Source organism: Phyllobates terribilis, unplaced genomic scaffold (genome assembly GCF_046119375.1).
Source record: "Phyllobates terribilis strain yellow unplaced genomic scaffold, ASM4611937v1 Scaffold_5__5_contigs__length_657084704, whole genome shotgun sequence".
Classification (NCBI taxonomy): Eukaryota; Metazoa; Chordata; class Amphibia; order Anura; family Dendrobatidae; genus Phyllobates; species Phyllobates terribilis.
Window position 1 is genome coordinate 173,415,283 of NW_027362765.1, and position 20,237 is coordinate 173,435,519.

Genomic DNA, 20,237 nt, shown 5'->3' on the forward strand with positions numbered 1-20,237 from the left:
GTAAAATCCACATGCGTTTTTTCTGCCAAGGAGATGCAGAAATCTCAGGAAAATTTCTGCTTCATTTCTGCATCGTTGGCACATAGCCAGTGTTTTTCACAGAGCTGATAGGTCTGTATTGGATATGACTTAAGTAGGTGCTTGTGTATCAGAGGACAGAGCCATGATTAAGAAGGCTCCAGCGCACACACTCTATAGCAGTACAACAGTAAAGCAGACAACAATCACACAAGGGGATGTAGTTATATCTAAATTGTTTATTTTAAACCCACTCTCCACCCGTCTTGAAGTAATTAACATGGCAAAAAAAAAAAAATCAATTATAATTAGAGACAGGAGTTTAAATCAAGACATAGGTGAATGTTTTAATGTCTTGGGGTGGGCCGGGGATGGGAGAAACGTAACAGAAAGACTGATCACTAACACAAAACAATTTTTGCAGTTATCTTCTATTCAACGTCTACAAAGAAATCATTCTTGGGGGAGGGGAGATTCAAAAATATAGGAGATTAAAAAATAAAAATTAAATTGGAAAGAATGTGTCCCTCTCATGCCTATAACACAGTATATACAAACAGGGCTGGGAAGGACACCTTAAACAGATTTTTTTTTTTCTGACATCCCAAATATGCACGCAGGGCCAGTTTTGCAGCAGTTTCCATATATTAAAATCCAACAAGGAAGAAAGACAATAAAATAAATTACACAGACTATTTTCAATAAATTAAGCGCAGAAACAAAAATATACACAAAATTCGGTCAATTTAAGGAAAAGGAAGGGGAGTTTAAGGTTGTGCTGGAGATAATTTTCACTTTACTCCATGAGCTTAATTTACATTTTTTCCCTTTTAAGGGCAACAAATGAAAAAATAAATCCTTACCCCTCAGGATAAATAAAAAAATAACATTAAAAATAAAAAAGGCTAAACAATTGTGGTTCCACAATCAACTCTGTGTGGGCTCGTAGGGCGGCTGCAGCAGCCAGGTGGCACTCACTATGGGTGCAATAATTACCGGACTATTTAACCCGTGTATCGGACAGCCATAACCATGCTGTTAGAGATGAATGTATTATCTCCAGTGGTAAGCTTTATCCAGTGTTATGAAGACCTGCATCGAGAGATCAAAATGTGAGAAGCCACATGACAGGACGGAAGGACATTCAGCACTACGGAGAATTTTTCTTTTCCATCAGTAGTAAAATGTAGATGTGTCCTCCCTCCAGCAGGTTGAGGGCAAGACGGTCATTAGTAGTAGTCTGTACACCATGTGACCATGGACCAAGAAGACTTCCAGTTCTGTTCATGAGATGCACAGTCTCTGCGGACCTTCACTAATAAAATAAATTACTGTCCTTTCTGTAGGAGGAATAAAACCCCCTAGTATTGTAAATGAATATCAAGTGGAGCTCACACAGGAAGCCCTGAAGACAATCCAGTAGATGACGGCCAGTTGTTCAGTAGCTATGGCGGGTAAGTAACCCTGTTCACTTTCATTACAAGGAAATTTCATCAAAATACAATACTGTAACATAGTAAGGATGCTGGCAGAACGGTGTGACCAGCAACTTACATTCCAGTGGGGGCTCTTGGAGATCAGGGGGGTACGTCAGGGTGCTGGCAGTGTGACACCCAAGTCCAAGTTAAATTATCACCCCTTAGTCTTTACAGGGGGAAAATGTAGAAGGAGACTTAGACGCGGTCCACTGAAGGTCCGTTCCCCCCGTCATATTTCTCCATCCCCCGGGGTGGGGTCCAGTGTACTCATACCAGCACAACACTTCCTACCAAGAAACAAGAGACCTGGTGCAAATTAGTCCGGTGTGAAAAGTCATCCTGTAACATTACAAGAAATAAAATCTTTTTAAATATATTAATGGTTTAAAATAATATTTCAGAACTTTGCAAAAGAACATAAAAAAAAATTTGGCTTGTGTCACCACTTTCTGAGGCCCACAACTTTTAGTTTTTCCCTTTATCGAGGTACAAGGGATTGCTTTTTTAGGTTGCGAGCTGACATTTTTATTGCTGTCTTTTTAGGGAACATACAACGTTTGGGTCACTCCTTAATGCATTTTATTTTTTTAGAGGTAGGAGCAGTGACTGAAGTATGGAAATTCTGTCAGTTTGATTATTTTTTTACCTTTACACAGCTTGCGATATAGGTCAATTCATTTTACAGATGCAGAGATAGCAAAAGGTTTCATTTTTTATATCTTTATTTTCACTTTCAGAAAAGGGATAGATTTTACATTTTAGGAGTTTTCTTTTTTTTACTTTTTAGTCCCCTTAGGGACTTGAACCTGCAATCGTATTATGGCTTGCACTATATACCACAATACTTTAGTAATGCAGTATGTATTGACAATCTTCTATGACGCTGCAGCGGGCTCCGCCTGTCTTAGATTGCAAAGCTTAAATGCTAAAGTCGGAAATTAATAGCAGCTTTGAAGCACCTAAAGGGAACTTGTCACCAGAAAAAAACATTATTAACCTGCAGATATGGGGTTAATCTGCTTGTTAATAGCGTTACTAAGCTGCCCGGAGCCCGCACTTACCTGAACGCTACGGGGCGAAAATGAACTTTATTGCCCCTGGCAACGTTCCGGTTTCAGTCAAGGGGGTGGTGCCGGCACGGTAACCGCGTCCCCGGTTCTGACTGATAGCCGAACCTAATGCAGAGCCAGTGTCAGTCAGGATCGGGGACACGTATACTCAGAGCAGTGACAGAATCCGCGCCGGTGTAGCCCCATGACTGAAACTGGAATGCTGCCAGGAGAATAAAGTTCATTTTTTCCCTCACAGGAATATATCTGCATGTTAATAGCGTTTTTTTTTTTTTTTTATGGTGACAAGTTCCATTTAAACAGAAGAGATCAGAGATACAGTGCTGGCCAAAAGTATTGGCACCCCTGCAATTCTGACAGATAATACTCAGTTTCTTCCTGAAAATGATTGCAATCACAAATTCTTTGGTATTATTATCTTCATTTTATTTGCTTGCAAGGAAAAAACACAAAAGAGAATGAAGCAAAAATCAAATCATTGATCATTTCACACAAAACTCCAAAAAAGGGCCGGACAAAAGTATTGGCACCCTCAGCCTAATACTTGGTTGCACAACCTTTAGCCAAAATAACTGCAAACAACCGCTTCCGGTAACCATCAATGAGTTTCTTACAATGCTCTGCTGGAATTGTAGACCATTCTTCTTTGGCAAACTGCTCCAGGTCCCTGATATTTGAAGGGTGCCTTCTCCAAACTGCCATTTTGAGATCTCTCCACAGGTGTTCTATGGGATTCAGGTCTGGACTCATTGCTGGCCAACTTAGAAGTCTCCAGTGCTTTCTCTCAAACCATTTTATAGTGCTTTTGGAAGTGTGTTTTGGGTCATTGTCCTGCTGGAAGACCCATGACCTCTGAGGGAGACCCAGCTTTCTCACACTGGGCCCTACATTATGCTGCAAAATTTGTTGGTAGTCTTCAGACTTCATAATGCCATGCACACGGTCAAGCAGTCCAGTGCCAGAGGCAGCAAAGCAACCCCAAAACATCAGGAAACCTCCGCCATGTTTGACTGTAGGGACCGTGTTCTTTTCTTTGAATGTCTCTTTTTTTTTCCTGTACACTCTATGTTGATGCTTTTTCCCAAAAAGCTCTACTTTTGTCTCATCTGACCAGAGAACATTCTTCCAAAACATTTTAGGCTTTCTCCGGTAAGTTTTGGCAAACTCCAGCCTGGCTTTTTTATGTCTCGGGGTAAGAAGTGGGGTCTTCCTGGGTATCCTACCATAAGTCCCTTTTCATTCAGACGCCGACAGATAGTACGGGTTGACACTGTTGTACCCTTGGACTGCAGGGCAGCTTGAACTTGTTTGGATGTTAGTCGACGTTCTTTATCCACCATCCGCACAATCTTGAGTTGAAATCTCTCGTCAATTTTTCTTTTTCGTCCACATCTAGGGAGGTTAGCCACAGTGCCATGGGCTTTAAACTTCTTGATGACACTGCGCACGGAAGACACAGGAACATTCAGGTCTTTGGAGATGGACTTGTAGCCTTGAGATTGCTCATGCTTCCTCACAATTTGGTTGCTCAAGTCCTCAGACAGTTCTTTGGTCTTCTTTCTTTTCTCCATGCTCAATGTGGTACACACAAGGACACAGGACAGAGATTGAGTCAACTTTAATCCATGTTAACTGGCTGCAAGTGTGATTTAGTTATTGCCAACACCTGTTAAGTGCCACAGGTAAGTTACAGATGCTGTTAATTACACGAATTAGAGAAGCATCACATGATTTTTCAAACAGTGCCAATACTTTTGTCCACCCCCTTTTTTAGGTTTGAAATTATATCCAATTTGGCTTTAGGACAATTCTTTTTGTGTTTTTTCATTGAAGACAAATTAAATGAAGATAATAATACCAAAGAATTTGTGATTGCAATCATTTTCAGGAAGAAACTGAGTATTATCTGACAGAATTGCAGGGGTGCCAATACTTTTGGCCAGCACTGTAGCTCCAATCACTGCTGTTGGAGGAAGATGCCTGGCTGTATAATACAACTGGCACCTGCCATTTAAAGCGCTGGTTCAGCTCCTGAGCATGCTCCATACATGTTCACTTAACAGCTGTCATATGTCAGAGGTTGGGAATGGGTTACATACAAATGAGAGTAATAAAGCCCATCAGTGTGGATCCAGCTTTCTTTGATTATCAGAAGCCTCATCAGACCATACTAGCATTTTATAGTAGCTTTCAGTCTAAATAGAGCTCGCCAGAGGTGTGGAGGTGTGCATGCTGAGCAGCAAACTACCCTATATGACTTTTATATGTTCTACTAGAACACAGAGTGGGGTTGTCTAGGAGAAAACCATGTATCAGAAAAACTACCCCACAAGTAAAAGATATTAGTTTTACCCATCAGGCTACAATGAAAATTCTCATCTTAATTACCTGGGTCCAACACAATAAGTTACATGTAGAAGCCTTGCTACGTGGAGCTCTCTGTCCCAGACTCCATTTTGGGAACAAGACGGGCCTCCTTTAAACACAGGTATATTTCCTCTTGTGGGTCATAGTAGTAGAACTTGCGCAGGTATGAGATGAGAGGCCTGAAGAAGAAATGGAAAGAGCTTGTAAGATGACATTTCCGCAATATACTAGATTGCTAAGAAACTAGGGTGGAGACGTTTGAACAATTTTTATAAGGGCCTTTATGACTATTTAAAAACACATTAAAAGCAAAAATGCACCTGTAAAACATTCCATATTCTTGTATACACAATGCCAGAACAAGTAATGCAGTCTTAAAGAGGCCGTCAGCAAACACAATGACCATATATCCTTTAGAGTCGTAATCAAGGTCGTTTGTACTTCATGATTATGCAAGAAGGTGATATCAATGGGTCATTTCCAAAACAAGTGTGCACCAATATATACACTTATGTATGTTCCAGTCTCCAAAAACTACCACCTAACAACTACATAAGCAAGAACTGATGTAAAGGTACAAGTTCCTGCTAGTACCCAACCATTCACCAAATCCGACAGGCCTGCCCTCCCTTTTTTTCCTGGCCACAAGACCATGACCCAGAAGGGTTGGGTCAAGCAGCCAATCATGCATGTGCCCTACCGCACAAATGAAGTTCAGAGTGCTGCACTCCGCTATCATCTGCACTCTTGTACATAGAAATTGAATGGAGAGGCAGGGTGCAAACAATTCACTAAGCATTCAATGCCTCCTGGCTATGGTTCTGAGGCAAAGTGGGAGCCAGGGGAGAAGGACGCTCATTCTGGCAATCAGTCCAGGCAGTGGAACTCGCACCAAACTAATAATTATCTACTAGATGATAAAGGGATTATCCAAACTCCAAAAATTAAGAACCTAACAAAAGTCTCATTACTAATTTCCAAATTTGCCCCTTCTTTCAAAATATTAAACAGGGTTGCCTAGGATTTAGGTTTTGAAAAGATTTTAGCTATTGCTCAAGGCTGCATCTGGCATTGCAGCTCATCCCCGAATTTCTCATCTCAGACCACCCACTGTAATATTAATATTCTATTAAATTGTGACTAGATTAGACTTATTTTTGGAAAAGCAATAGTATCAAGCAATGACTTTTCAGATGATGTAGTGGTACGACTCTCAGCATACCCTGGAAGTCACAGACTATGACGCAAGCCATAAGTTGGAGACAAATGACCTATAAAATGTTACATATAATAATCCCGTTACTTAAAAATGGTGTATCTATTCAGTGGTAAATCCGTCCAAAATGCAGGTATCAATCAAAAATGTTTACTAGAGACATTTTAGAGAAAAATATTCTATATCGATCTGCTGTCACAAAAGCCATAGTCATGTCGTCACTTTTCTTATTTTGTTTTCAAAAAAGATGAATCTGGACAAAGTCAATGTCACTTAATCATGCCAAGGCCCGGAATGGTAATAAAGAGTGGTGTCTGTATTCAGAAGTCCATATTCTATAATGTGGGTCACACAGCATCACACAGGAGTGTAATAAAATTAGCAATGCCGTCTATGTTCTGACAGGGGGTGAACAAGCTGCGAGACAGCAGCAGACAACAGCACAGCCCCAGACCTCCCAGAGCAACATAAACAGCACTTAGCAGGGGCTCTGCCTGGCTGCGACTAATAATTAGTGTTGATGCTGGAAATGATAATTATATAGGACGGAGAATTATATTTACACACACACTGATCCACACAGTAGTAGGGAAGAGACGGCAGGCAGTTTTTGTGGGTGTCATATATACATGTACTGTATTACACATTTAGCAGGATTTTTGTAATATATATTATATATACATACAAACACACTTAACAAAAACTCTGCTAAATGTATTCTGTTCTCCATTATCAGGGTCTTCCATATTATTAACTACGTATGCAGTGATTGTTAAAGAAAGATTTTAATTAGGTCATATAAAACCTCTTCCTCTATAAAAGGGAAAATAATTTGTCCATATACCCAGTGACTATAGAAAGAATTTCTTTCAGACACGTCATAGGGGGAAAAAAAACCGCTTTCTGTAGAAACTTACCACTAGTCTTACATATTGAGAATGATCACCAGGTCTTAAACCAGGCTGATGTACATTAGGTCAAGAGCCGATCACACTGTTTGCTGCTCACACCGAACCAGTCATGTTCATGTGATCTCATCCTCATGATCCGTAAATTACTATTTTTATCCAATTCTAAGGATTGGAAATTACACACACTTCTGAACACGAGATGAAATCCAATTAGCTAAATGTTGCAATAGCGTCTATTCTAAAATACAAGTAGACCCCCAAAATGTGCGTCTTATAATCCAAATGTAGTTTACCAGCTGCGGTGGAGCGGGTTCCCAGGGTCGCTGCTGCAGAAAGCTGGTGGAAGGAGTGGGGCAATGGTGCGGGTCACTCGCTGGTAGGAAGGGGTGTTCGGCGACGAGGGGGATCCTCAGACATTTTGTGAAAGCCCAAAGACCCCTCACTCCCCATGGTTTTCAATGCGGTGGACTTCAGGAAAATGGCAGCTGGAGGCTGCGCATGTGCAGACTGAAATCTTGGCACAGAGATGTTGTCTCCTGAGATCTCAATCTGTGGACGCGCTGCCTCCGAAGTGCGGGGAAAGGAGGTGTTGGACAACGGTAGTGCCGTGAGCGCAAAACGGCCGTCGTCCAACACCTCCCTCCCCCACACCGCCTTTCCCTGATCCTGCACGCCGCTCATATGTCCTATATGCATCAATAAAGGACGATCTCAACTTCTGGATTTGGTGAGTGCTGCCTTTCTCCTTTCCTTATCCGTTGATATGCTATAGATACAACAAGGCCTCAACAGATCCAATCCTCTGTAAAAGGGACTCTGTCAGCACAGAATGACTGTTCAAAACAAGTACTGGCGCTCGGTGCTTCACGGCAGGGGAAATCTTTTAAATACACCTTCCCACCTGCATGGTTTCCATACATCTCTAACCTTCTCTGGCCCAATGAAGCCAGAACTATCAATCAAAAGAAGTGGGAGGTGGAGACGGAGGAAAAACAACTGATGAGAAAAAGTATTTAACCGGTTCCCGACTGCCCACTGTAGATAAACGTCGGCGCTTGCTGGGCTCTGTGCAGCGCCGACGTTTAAAAACGGTGGGTGGTCTCGCAGCGCTCAGGACCCCCAGGGTCCTGCAAGCGCTGCGATTCCGGTGCAGAGCGTTAGCTCTGACAGGGAACATCATCGGGACCTGATTAGATCAGGTCCCAGTGATGTTAACCCTTAGCTGTCTTCTATATGCTGCGATCTATAGTGATCGCAGCATATAGGAGACAGCAGGAGGAGAGGGGGTCGTCAACTTACCTCTACGAAGACCTCAGAGTCCTTCCAGGACCTGGGGTTGCTATGGCAGCTGGAGGTCACATGACCGCCTCCAGCTCTGCCATATATGGTGTCCTGTCTGGCTCAGCTGCAGCTGTAGCCAGACAGGAGACTCTGACTGAAACAGTCAGGGAAGATCTCATGTAATGTAATGTAATACATGTCTATTACATTACATGAGATCAGTGATCAGAAAAATAAAAATTAATGTCCCATACAGGGTCTAAGAAAAAATGTAAAAAAAAAGTAAAAAAAAGTTTTTAAACTATTTAAAAAAAAAAAAAAAAAAAAATCACAAAATAAATAAAAATAAATAAAATATTAAACCAATAAATCCGTATATTTTTACAAAACCAAAAAAAGTACACATATTTGGTATCGCCGCATCCAAAACAACCCGAGCTATAAAACTGTCACACTAATTAACTCCTTCTGTGCACACCGTAATAAAAATAAATAAAAAACGGAGCAAAAAAATATGCTTTTTCATCATATCGCCAAACAAAAAGTGGAAAAAAATGCGATCAAAAAACAAAATAGAAATAACAATGGTACCACTGAAAACGTCATCTTGTTACGCAAAAAAAAAGCCGCCATACAGCTCCATCAGCCGAAAAATAAAAAAGTTATAGCGCTCAGAATAAAGCAATGCAAAAAAAATGTTTTTTTCTCTAAAATTGTTTTATTGAGTAAAAGCGCCAAAACATAAAAAAAATATACAGTAAGTGTAGTATCGCTGTAAACGTACTGACCCGAAGAATAACGCTGCCTTATCACTTTAACCGGTTCCCGACCGCCCACTGTAGATAAACGTCGGCGCTTCCCGGGCTCTGTGCAGCGCCGACGTTTAAAAACGGTGGGTGGTCTCGCAGTGCTCAGGACCCCCAGGGTCCTGCAAGCACTGCGATTCCGGTGCAGAGCGTTAGCTCTGACAGGGTACATCATCGGGACCTGATTAGATCAGGTCCCAGTGATGTTAACCCTTTGCTGTCTTCTATATGCTGCGATCTATAGTGATTGCGGCATATAGGAGACAGCAAGAGGAGAGGGGGTCGTCTTACTTACCTCCAAAGACCTCCGTTTCCTTCCAGGACCTGGGGTTGCTATGGCAGCTGGAGGTCACATGACCGCCTCCAGCTCTGCCATATATGGTGTCCTTCCTGTCTGGCTTCAGCCTGTATGTAGCTGATTCCAGACAGGAGACTGAAACAGTCAGTGAAGATCTCATGTAATGTAATATATGTCTATTACATTACATGAGATCAGTGATCAGAAAAATAAAAATTAATGTCCCATACAGGGACTAAGTAAAAATGTAAAAAAAAAGTTTTTAAACTATTAAAAAAAAAAAAAAAAAATCACAAAATAAAAATAAATAAATAAAATAATAAACCAATAAATCCGCATATTATTACAAAACCAAAAAAAGTACACATATTTGGTATCGCCGCGTCCGAAACAACCCGAGCTATAAAACTGTTACCCTAATTAACTCCTTCAGTGCACACCGTAATAAAAATAAATAAAAAAACGGAGCAAAAAAATATGCTTTTTCATCATATCGCCAAACAAAAAGTGGAAAAAAATGCGATCAAAAAGCAGAATAGAAATAAAAATGGTACCACTGAAAACGTCATCTTGTTCCGCAAAAAAAGCCGCCATACAGCGCCATCAGCCAAAAAATAAAAAAGTTATAGCGCTCAGAATAAAGCAATGCAAAAAAAATATTTTTTTCTATAAAATTGTTTTATTGTGTAAAAGCGCCAAAACATAAAAAAAATACAGTAAGTGTAGTATCGCTGTAAACGTACTGACCCGAAGAATAACGCTGCCTGATCACTTTTACCACACGCAGAACGGCATAAAAAAAACCTCAAAAAACAATTCCTGAAGTGTTTGTTTTTGTTAACTTTACCTCCCAAAAAACGGAATAGAAAGCGATCAAAAAATGTCACGTACCCAAAAATGGTTCCAATAAAAATGTCAACTCGTCCCGCAAAAAACAAGCCGTCACATGACTATCGGCCGAAATATGGAAAAATTATAGCTCTCAAAATATGGTGATGCAAAAACTAGATTTTGCAAAAAAAGCGTATTTTAGTGTGTGACAGCTGCCAAACATAAAAACCCGATATAAATCTGGTATCTCTGTAATCGCACCGACCCGAAGAATAAAGTAATCTAATCAGTTATATCACACTAGGAACGGCATAAAAAATAAATAAAACAAATATTATTCACCTGCTACTGATTTGTTTATTATGTCTCCCAAAGATCGCAGTAAGGCTCTGCTCACATTTATCCTGCGCTCTGCGCTGAGCACTTACACCAGAGTTTCCGTGTAAATCTCTGAAATACGTGATTCAGCCAGAACCCATGATGGAAGATTTCCTGTAATGAGGCAGATATAGGCCACTGTGGACGCCGTCTAGCCTGGGATCCCACGGTGTCATTTGTTTTAGGCGTGCATAAAAGTGCGGTTGGCCACAGTTTTGTGCACTTCTGAAAAAAAGGACACCACTAAACAGAGGCCAGACGGTGTCCAGAGTAACTCTGCTGCCTCATTACAGTGAATGGATCCCGCAGGGGTTTCATCTGAATTACATCACTTGGAAATTTAGATGGAAACCCCGATGTAAGTGCTCAGCCTAGAGCGCCGGATAAATGTTACGTAAAATGTTCCCAATAAAAGCTTCAACTCAGTCCTCAAAAGAAGCTAGTCCCCACTCAGGTCCATCATCTGTTAAAAATATAAGGGACTTCCAAGTTACTGGTAGCAGAAAGGCTCTAGAAAAGCAAAATGGTCCTTGCCCCCCAAAAGAAATTCAGAAAATTTTGTGCTCCCAAATCCAAATGCCTATTCTACAATAATTTGTTCTCCAATTGTCAAATAGCACTCCGTCCCCCCCAGATCTCGCCATATGGCTGAGCGGTACGATACAGCCACATATGGGGTATTGCCACTTTTAGAAGAAATTGAGTGACACATTTCGGCACCATTTTTACCCATTGCCCTGTGTGAAAATGTAAAATCTGAGGGTAAAACATTTTTTTGTGGTAAAAATATAATTATGCTTTTTTCACTGCCCAATGGTATAAATTAAAAAATTAAAAAATGCTCACTACTTCCCTAGATGAATTCCTTTAGAGGTGTAGTTTACAAAATGGGGTCACTTGTGGGGGTTTCTGCTGTTTTGGCATGTCAGCGACTCTTCAAATGTGACATGGTGTCTGCTGGCTATCCCAGCCAACATAGCGCTTCTTTCTCTTCCGAACCCTGCTGTACACCAAAGCAGTGGTTTTCCCCCACATATGGGGTATCGGTGTACTCAGGAGAAATTGTACAACAAATTTCATGGTGCAATTTATCCTGTTACCCTTATGATAATGCAAAATTAGGGAATGGAAAACATTTTTTATGGGAAAAATGTGAAAATTTTATTTTACGGCTCAATATTATAAACTTCTGTGAAGCAGCTGGGGGTGCAAGGTGCTCACCACACATCTAGATAAGTTCCCTAAGGGGTATAGTTTCCAAAATGGTGGCACTTGTGGGGGGTTACCACTGTTTAGGCACATTAGGGGCTCCCCAAATGTGACATGGCGTCCGCTAATTATTCAAACAAATTTTACATTCAAAAAGTCAAATGGCGCTCCTTCCCTTTCAAACCCTGCCATGTGCCCAAACAGTAATTTGCCTCCACATATGGGGTATCGGCGTGTTCAGGAGAAATTGCACAACAAATTTCATGGTGCAATTTATCCTTTTACCCTTATGATAATGCAAAATTAGGGAATGAAAAACATTTTTTATGGGAAAAATGTGAAAATTTTATTTTACGGCTCAATATTATAAACTTCTGTGAAGCACCTTGGGGTTCAAGGTGCTCACCACACATCTAGATAAGTTCCCTAAGGGGTCTAGTTTCCAAAATGGTGTCACTTGTGGGGGGTTTCCACTGTTTAGGCACATCAGGAGCTCTCCAAACGCAACATAGCGTCTGCTAACTATTCAGACAAATTTTACATTCAAAAAGTCTAATGGCGCTCCTTCCCTTCCGAACCCTGCAGTGCGCCCAAACAGTGGTTTTCCCTCTCATATGGGGTATCAGCACGCTCAAGAGAAATTGCACAAAAAAATTTGGGGTCCATTTTTTCCTGTTACCCCTGTGAAAATAAAAAAAATTGGGTCTAAAGTAACATTTTTGTGAAAAAAGTTAAATGTTAATTTTTTTCTTCCACATTACAAAAATTCCTGTGAAGCACCTGAAGGGTTAATAAAGTTCTTGAATGTGGTTTTGAGCACCTTGAGGGGTGCAGTTTTTAGAATGGTGTCACTTTTGGGTATTTTCTGTCATAAAGACCCCTCAAAGTGACTTCCAATATGATGTGGTCCCTAAAAAAAGGTTTTTGTAAATTTTGTTGGAAAAATGAGAAATCGCTGGTCAACTTTTAACCCTTATAGCTACCTAACAAAAAAAAAAATTTTGGTTCCAAAATTGTGCTGATGTAAAGTAGACATGTGGGAAATGTTATTTATTAACTATTTTGTGTGACATATCTCTCTGATTTAAGGGCATGAAAATTCAGTTTAAAAATTGCAAAATTTTCAAAATTTTCGACAAATTTCCGATTTTTTCACAAATAAACGGAAGTTATATTGAAGAAATTATACCACAGTCATGAAGTACAATATGTCATGGAAAAACAATCTCAGAATCAGGGGAATACGTTGAAGCGTTCCAGAGTAATTACCTCATAAAGTGACAGTGGTCAGAATTGAAAAAATTGGCCCGGTCACGAAGACAAAAACAGGCTCTGGCGCGAAGTGGTTAAAAGACGTAGTTACTTACCGGTAACGGGATTTCGCAGAGCCCATGACGGCACCACGGAGAGAGCGGATCCGCCCTTCAAGGACAGGAAACCTACAGATAAAAGGGCGGTACCTCTCTCCCGCATCAGTTGTTTACAGAGCATGAGAGGACCACCAGGTTAGTAACACGAAATTTTACAAATTAAGAACTCGTCAGAGTCACCACGTGAAGGGTGCCGTCATGGGCTCTGAGAGATCCCGTTACCGGTAAGTAACTACATCTTTCTCCTTCCCCCATGACTGCACCACGGAGAGAATTACAGAGAAGTGACTCATTAGGGGGGAGCCACAGCTTCCAGAACCCTTCTCCCGAAAGTAAGGTCTGAAGAAGAGGTTAAGTCTATCCGGTAGTAATTAAAGAAGGTAGAGGGGGAAGACCAGGTTGCCGCTCTATATCCGCTCTATCGTAGTACCGGCCTTCTCCGCCCAGTAGGCTGCCACCACTCTTGTTGAGTGGGCCTTCAGTATCTCCGGGCCAGCTTCTTCACGTGAGGAGTACGATAGTGTGATGCCTCCCTTATCCATCTGACCAGAGTGCCCTTAGAGGCTTTTCTCCCCTTAAGAGGGCCCTGAAAGCAAAGAGAGAACTATCCTGCCTACACTCCTATGTAGATGTCGGATTAGGCACCTTCTGACATCTAGTGTATGCAAGACCTTCTCCTTCGTGTTCCTAGGGTTAGGGCAGAAAGAAGGAAGGGTGATTTCCTGGGACCTGTGAAATCTTGACGCCACTTTTGGTAGCTAGGCAGGGTCAGTTCTCAGAGTAACCCTATCCTCTGAGATTTGCGTGAAGGGGGGGGGGGGTCTGCCGATAGGGCGTGAATATCACTAACCCCACGTGCGGATGTGAGAGCTACCAAGAGTGCTGTTTTTAGGGACAGAATTTCTAGGGACGCTTCCGACAGGGGTTCAAAAGGGGCCTTCGTTAAAGCTGAAAGGACCAAGTTTAAATTGCACGGTGTAGTATTTTGGGATGGGATGGGTCTGGATCTAGCTGATGCCTTAATAAACCTAGATACCCATATATCCCTAGCTAGGTCAACATTGTAGAGCTCTCCCAGGGCTGCGACTTGAACTTTTAAAGGTACTTGTGGCCAGGCCCTGCTCTAGACCCCTCTGTAAAAATTTCAGGATAGCTGTTAATGGAACCTCCCCATCCAACCTGGAACCTGAGACTGAAAGGAACTTCTTCCAGGTTTTCCCGTATAGTTTGGTGGTCACTGGTTTTCTACTTTGAAGTAGTGTGGTGATAAGATTTGGGGAGAAACCTTTGTCTTTCAGAAGAGCCCTCACAAATTCCAGGCTGTCAAGTGTAAGCTTGACGCCCGAGGATGGAGAACCGGACCTTGAGAAAGAAGGTCCGGAAGCTCTGGAAGAACCCATGAGTCGGAGATTGATAACCTCCTCAGCCATGAAAACCATGCTCGCTTTGGCCAAAAGGGGGCCATCAGGATTACCCTTGCTTTCTCTTCCCTGATTTTCCTCAGAACAGCCGGAATCAGAGAAGTCGGAGGAAAAGCGTAAGCTGGAGGGTATTTCCATGGGATCATGAAGGCATCCACGGCTACGGGGTTCCCACTGGGATCTAGGGAGCAAAAAGAGTGTGTTTTCTTGTTCCGATTGATGGCGAACAGATCTATGGAGGGCCGGCCCCACATTTGTACAATTTGTCGAAAAACCGAGTGACTTAATTCCCATTCGCCCTGTTTCAGTTGTGTCCGACTCAGTCTGCGGTATGATTTTCTATTCCTTTTATGTGTAGAGCGGATAGGGATTGTAAGTTCTCCTCGGCTAAGCGAAAGATGACCTCTGTCGTCTGCATTAGGGAATGGGACCGTGTACTCCCCTGGTGGTTCAGGTACGCCACTACTACTTGGTTGTCTGAAAAGACCCTCACGTGATGTCCTTGTAGTGTATGCTTGAATTCCCGGAGGGCCCGCTCTACCGCTAGGAGCTCCTTCATGTTTGAGGACATTAGTTTTAGGCGCTCTGACCAGACCCCCTAAGCTACGAGATTGTTGAGGTGAGCCCCCCAACCCCCAGGACTTGCATCTGTGGTCAGAATTTGAGGTGTCGGGATAGTCCAAGGAATCCCCCACCCTAGATTGTCTATGTTCCCCCACCACTCTAGGGAAAGTGTGGTTTCTGCAGATAGCGTTAACTGCCCTTCTAAATGCCCTTTTAGGGATTTTTCTGCCTCCAGAATTTCCCACTGTAGGGTCCTGGTATGTATTTGGGCCCATTGGACGGCCGGGAAACAAGCTGTCAGGGAACCTAGAAGGGACATGGCTTCCCGTAGGGACATAGATGGGTGGGACCTTGCCCGTGACATCTGGTCCATGATTTTGCGAATTTTCTCTGTGGGGAGACGACACTCCTGTCTTTTTGAATCCAGCACGATGCCAAGGTATTCCTGTATCTGGCATGGTACTATTTTGGATTTCTCCAGATTCAAAAGCCATCCTAAGCGAGTCAAAGAATCCATGACTTTTCCCAGATGGGATTTGCAGTCTAGGAAGGAGCTGCCTATTACAAGGAAGTCGTCTAAGTATGGGATGACCAGGGTATTCTGTTCCCTTAGATGAGCCATTACCTCTGCCACAATCTTGGTGAAAACCCTTGGGGCTATGGCGATGCCGAATGGGAGGGCCGTATATTGATAGTGTCTGACCTCTCCACCCATGGGAACTGCTACTCTGAGGAACTTCCTGTAGTCTTTGTGTATCGGGACGTGATAATAAGCGTCTTTTAAATCCAGGACGGCCATAAAACAATTGGGAAACAGCATTTTCACTGATGATTTTATTGTTTCCATTTTGAAGGCTTCCACCTTCAAAAGATTGTTTAGCTTTTTTAGATTTACAATCGTCCTGTACGTCCCATCTGGCTTTTTCCTCAGGAACAACGGAGAATAGAAACCCCTGCCTTCCTCCTCCTCCGGGACTTCCTGAAGGACTGCCTTCACTAGTAGTCCTTGGATTTCTTGCTCCAAGGCCCGCTGCTCCTTGCTTGAGGACCTTTCGGGGGTCACGACAAAGTTTTGTTGAGGAAATGTGAGGAACTGGAGTTTCAGGCCCGATTGTATTATGCTCAGAATCCACGAGTTGTTGGATATTAACTCCCAGGCCGGGAGAAAGCTTGAAAGCCTCCCTCCCACCCAGGGCAAATCTTCATTGGGAGGTCTTTCTGCTATCGTTGGGGGGTTTATTAAATAGGAATCCTTTGGTCTTCCTTCTCCTGTCTTCCCACCTATCCTGCTCTTTAGGGGGTTTTCTACGGATACATCTCTTACTCCGAAAAGGTTTTCCGTAAGCATTGTTTGACAGGATAGGGAAACGCTTCTTATTGTCCCCTGCTTTTTCTAAGATGTCATCAAGAGCAGACCTAAATAGAAACTCTCCTTCACAGGGGATGGAGCACAATCTTGATTTAGTCTGTAGATCCCCGGGCCAACATTTGAGCCAGAGGGCTCGTCTGGCCGCGTTAGCAAGCCCTGTCACCCTAGCACCTGATCTGACGGAATCCGCCGAGGCGTCAGCTAGGAAGGCGGAATCCCCTTTCATCACTGGGATAGATTCTAGAATTGTGTCTCTAGAGGTTTTCTGCCTTAGATGCGTTTCAAGCTGATCCAGCCAGACCAATAATGACCTGGCTGTACATGTGGCTGCTACCGCAGGTTTTAGCCCCCCCACCAGCGGCTTCCCAGGAACCCTTTAGAAAGGAGTCTGCTTTCTTATCCATGGGGTCTTTTAAGACGCCCATGTCCTCAAAAGGAAGGGAGTATTTCCTTGAGGCTTTGGCTATGGCGACGTCCAATTTTGGCGCTTTCTCCCAAAAGGAACATACAGGGTCCTCGAACGGGTACTTCCGTTTAGGCGCAAGGAAGCCCTTCCTCTCCGGTTTACTCCACTCCTTCTTAATTAAAGAGAGGACATGCTCATTTAGTGGAAAGGACCTCCTCTTTTTTTGATCTAGACCGCTGAACATATCTTGGATAGATTTTTTGGGCCGGGGGATCTGCTAACCCCATGGTAGACCTGACAACTTTAATGAGGCTGTTTCCTCTATAGGAAAGCAGCTCCGTCCTCCTCTATCTGTAGACGAGGAAGAGGAAGATGAAGAGATGGATGTGTCCGAATCTTCGCCATTTTCAGAACTACTAGATCGGGACTCGGGGGATATGTTTTTGGTTTTTTTTTTAACCTTTTATCCCCCAGGAAGGATTTAATGGTATTTTCGACTTGCAACTTAATTAGGTCTCTAAGCTCAGAGGCAAATCTCGGGGTTCCCTCGCATATAGTTTGCTCAATGCAGGAGCTGCTGAGTCTCTTATCCCAAGTAGTGGGTAGGGCTTCTGTGCAAAGTGCACAGGTTCTATTCTTTAGTTTCCCCGTACTCTTTCTTCACTGATAAAAGAGAAAAAGAGAAAGAGCAGGGCCCCTAGTTACAAAGTGGACTTTCACGAAGCTCACTTACCAACCAGACCGAAGAGAGGGTACCGGTTCAGGAGGTGGAGCCATCTTTACAGGTGGGGTCCTCCTGGAAGACGCCGAGGTGGAGTCTTTGCTGCGCTGCGACGATCGGCCGGAGCGCCCGCTTCCACTGCTACGGCCCTGGTGCCCAGTTTCTTCCGGCTTTTTCTTTTGCTGGGTTGGCGGTGGCGACTGAGGATGCAACCCTTGCTCCTCCAGCAATTCCTGGTCACTCATTTTCTCTCTTTTTTTTTTTTTAAATACAGCCAACAGCATGATAGCAGCATTATCTGGCGTCCTGCGCTGTCTTTTAAGGCACTGGGAGATCCTCCGCCAGTGCCTGTGGTGACCCCGCGCCCCCTCCTCCCCCACAGCTGCAGGTGGATGCCGGCGCAGACTGGTTTACCCAGTCATGCATTGCGGCGCCGCGTCATCCGGAGGCGCCCGGCGCGCTCGCGCATTCACAGCAGAAACCCTGAAGTTTAAAAGTACGCTGCCGGGCCGCACTCTCACCTGCCGCAACCAGGGGGTCCAGCACAGCACCCCGGCAGGCTCAGTCCTCTTCTTCTGGACCCCCCCCTGCACACCCTAGAGGCCCACTGAACCAAGCGGTGGAGCATCAGGGCACCCCCGCTGCCTGGATCGGACTGGTCGGGCCTGGAATCCGACGACGATCATCTTCTGGCACCCGGCAGGTATGCCTCCTCAGGAACTTTAGGATCCCGTCAAGGACAGGAAACCAACTGATGCGGGAGAGAGGTACCGCCCTTTTATCTGTAGGTTTCCTGTCCTTGAAGGGCGGATCCCCTCTCTCCGTGGTGCAGTCATGGGGGAAGGAGAAAGATTGGCTGTGTCGTGAAGAGCCTAATGGCAGTACTTAGTTTGAACGGTCAGCCTGTGCTGACAGAGTCCCTTTAAGACAGTAGCTAGAGTGTGGGCAATAGCACAGAATATATGGAGGGGCTCACATATGCCCCTGGTGTCACCTAGGGTGCCATTCTGGTTTAGCCCATTTCCCCAAGGAGGTGGTTTGCACGTTAATGAAATGTTTTTTTTTTGTGACATATTGTACTTCATGATAGTGATAAAATTTCTTAGATACGACTTAGGTTACTTTGTGGGGAAAAAGAAAAGGAAATTTGGCGAAAATTTTAAAACTTCTGCAATTTTCAAACTTTGAATTTTCATGCCCTTAAATCAGAGAGATATGTCACACAAAATAGTTAATAAAGAACATTTCTCACATGTCTACTTCACATCAGCACAATTTTGGAAGCAAAATTTTTTTTGTTAGGAAGTTATAAGGGTTAAAAGTTGACCAGCGATTTCTCATTTTCCCAACAAAATTTACAAAACAATTTTTTTTTTTTTGGAACCACATCACATTTGAAGTGACTTTGAGGGGTCTATATGACAGAAAATACCCAAAAGTGATACCATTCTAAAATCTCCACCCCTCAAGGTGCTCAAAACCACATTCAAGAGGTTTATTAACCCTTCAGGTGCTTCACAGGAATTTTTGGAATGTGGAAGAAAACAACGAACATTTAATTTTCACAAGAATGTTACTTTGGACGCAAACTTTATTTTTGCAAGGGTAACAGGAAAAAAATGGACCAAGAAATTTGTTGTGCAATTTATCCTGAGCATGTAGATACCCCATATGTGGGGGAAAACCACTGTTAGGGGGGGGGGGGTTTGCGGAGGGGCAGTTTGTGGCGGAGGAGCAGGGCACACACGGTAGCCGCTGCTGAGGGAATATTCATTTCTCTTTAGTAGCGGGCACGGAGGAGCGCTGAGCCGTGGTTCCTGCTGACAGTGCCCGCTACTAAAGTGAACGCATATTTCGCTCCTCTCCACGCACATGGTCCCACACACTATTTTTTTTAAGTGTGCTAGGATTGACGGGGGTTGAGGGGGCCATGAATACCAGGATTAGTGGGGGGGTCATGAGATGAGATGAGGGGGCCATACATACTAGGATGGGGAAATTTACGAGGAGCTGCTGCATTTCCCATCCTTTGCTTATACTCGAGTCAATAAGCTTTCCCAGTTTTTTGTGGGAAAATTAGGTACCTCGGCTTATACTCGAGTATATACCTTATGTTGAATGGATGGAAGATGTGCTAGAAAGATAATTATAATAGCATGGAAATCCAAAGAAGCCCCCTGTATGCTCCACAGGCTGCAATTACTCAATAAATATATTCTACTATATAAATTTCTCTATATGAAAAGGAAACGTGGTTATAAACTTAATAAGGTATAGGGATGGTGGTCAGCAATAGCAGACGCTGCCCAATAAGATTCCAATATTAACCTTCGGTATATTTAGTTCCATCATATGTCTGCATATCGTGTTACTTAAAGACATTTCGGGGGCGAGGATGATGGGCATGGGGACAGGTAGGACAGCATGTTGTGTATGAGGTTGTATGTATGGTTCTTTGGAATATTGATGATTCTTATTGATTTTAATGGTTGCTATTGTTAATATTTTCATTGTGCTAAAAAA

The 20,237-nt window shown here is 43.2% G+C and overlaps 1 protein-coding gene across 3 annotated transcripts in view; it reads right to left on the minus strand.

The window, feature by feature from the left end:
- Positions 1 to 237: 237 nt before the first annotated feature.
- SOCS7 (suppressor of cytokine signaling 7) overlaps positions 238 to 20,237 on the minus strand; it is a 38,232-nt gene continuing 18,232 nt past the window's right edge. Inside the window, exons 9-10 of one of the 3 annotated variants that reach the window (XM_073683472.1) lie at positions 4,955 to 5,112; positions 238 to 1,783 (exon numbers count right to left, since the gene is read on the minus strand). In XM_073683472.1, coding sequence (XP_073539573.1) covers positions 4,992 to 5,112 — 121 coding nt within the window. In that variant the 3' untranslated portion in view covers positions 238 to 1,783; positions 4,955 to 4,991. Of the gene's footprint in view, positions 1,836 to 4,954; positions 5,113 to 20,237 lie in introns of all 3 variants that reach the window. The other 2 variants (XM_073683471.1, XM_073683473.1) reach the window with 2 other exon arrangements.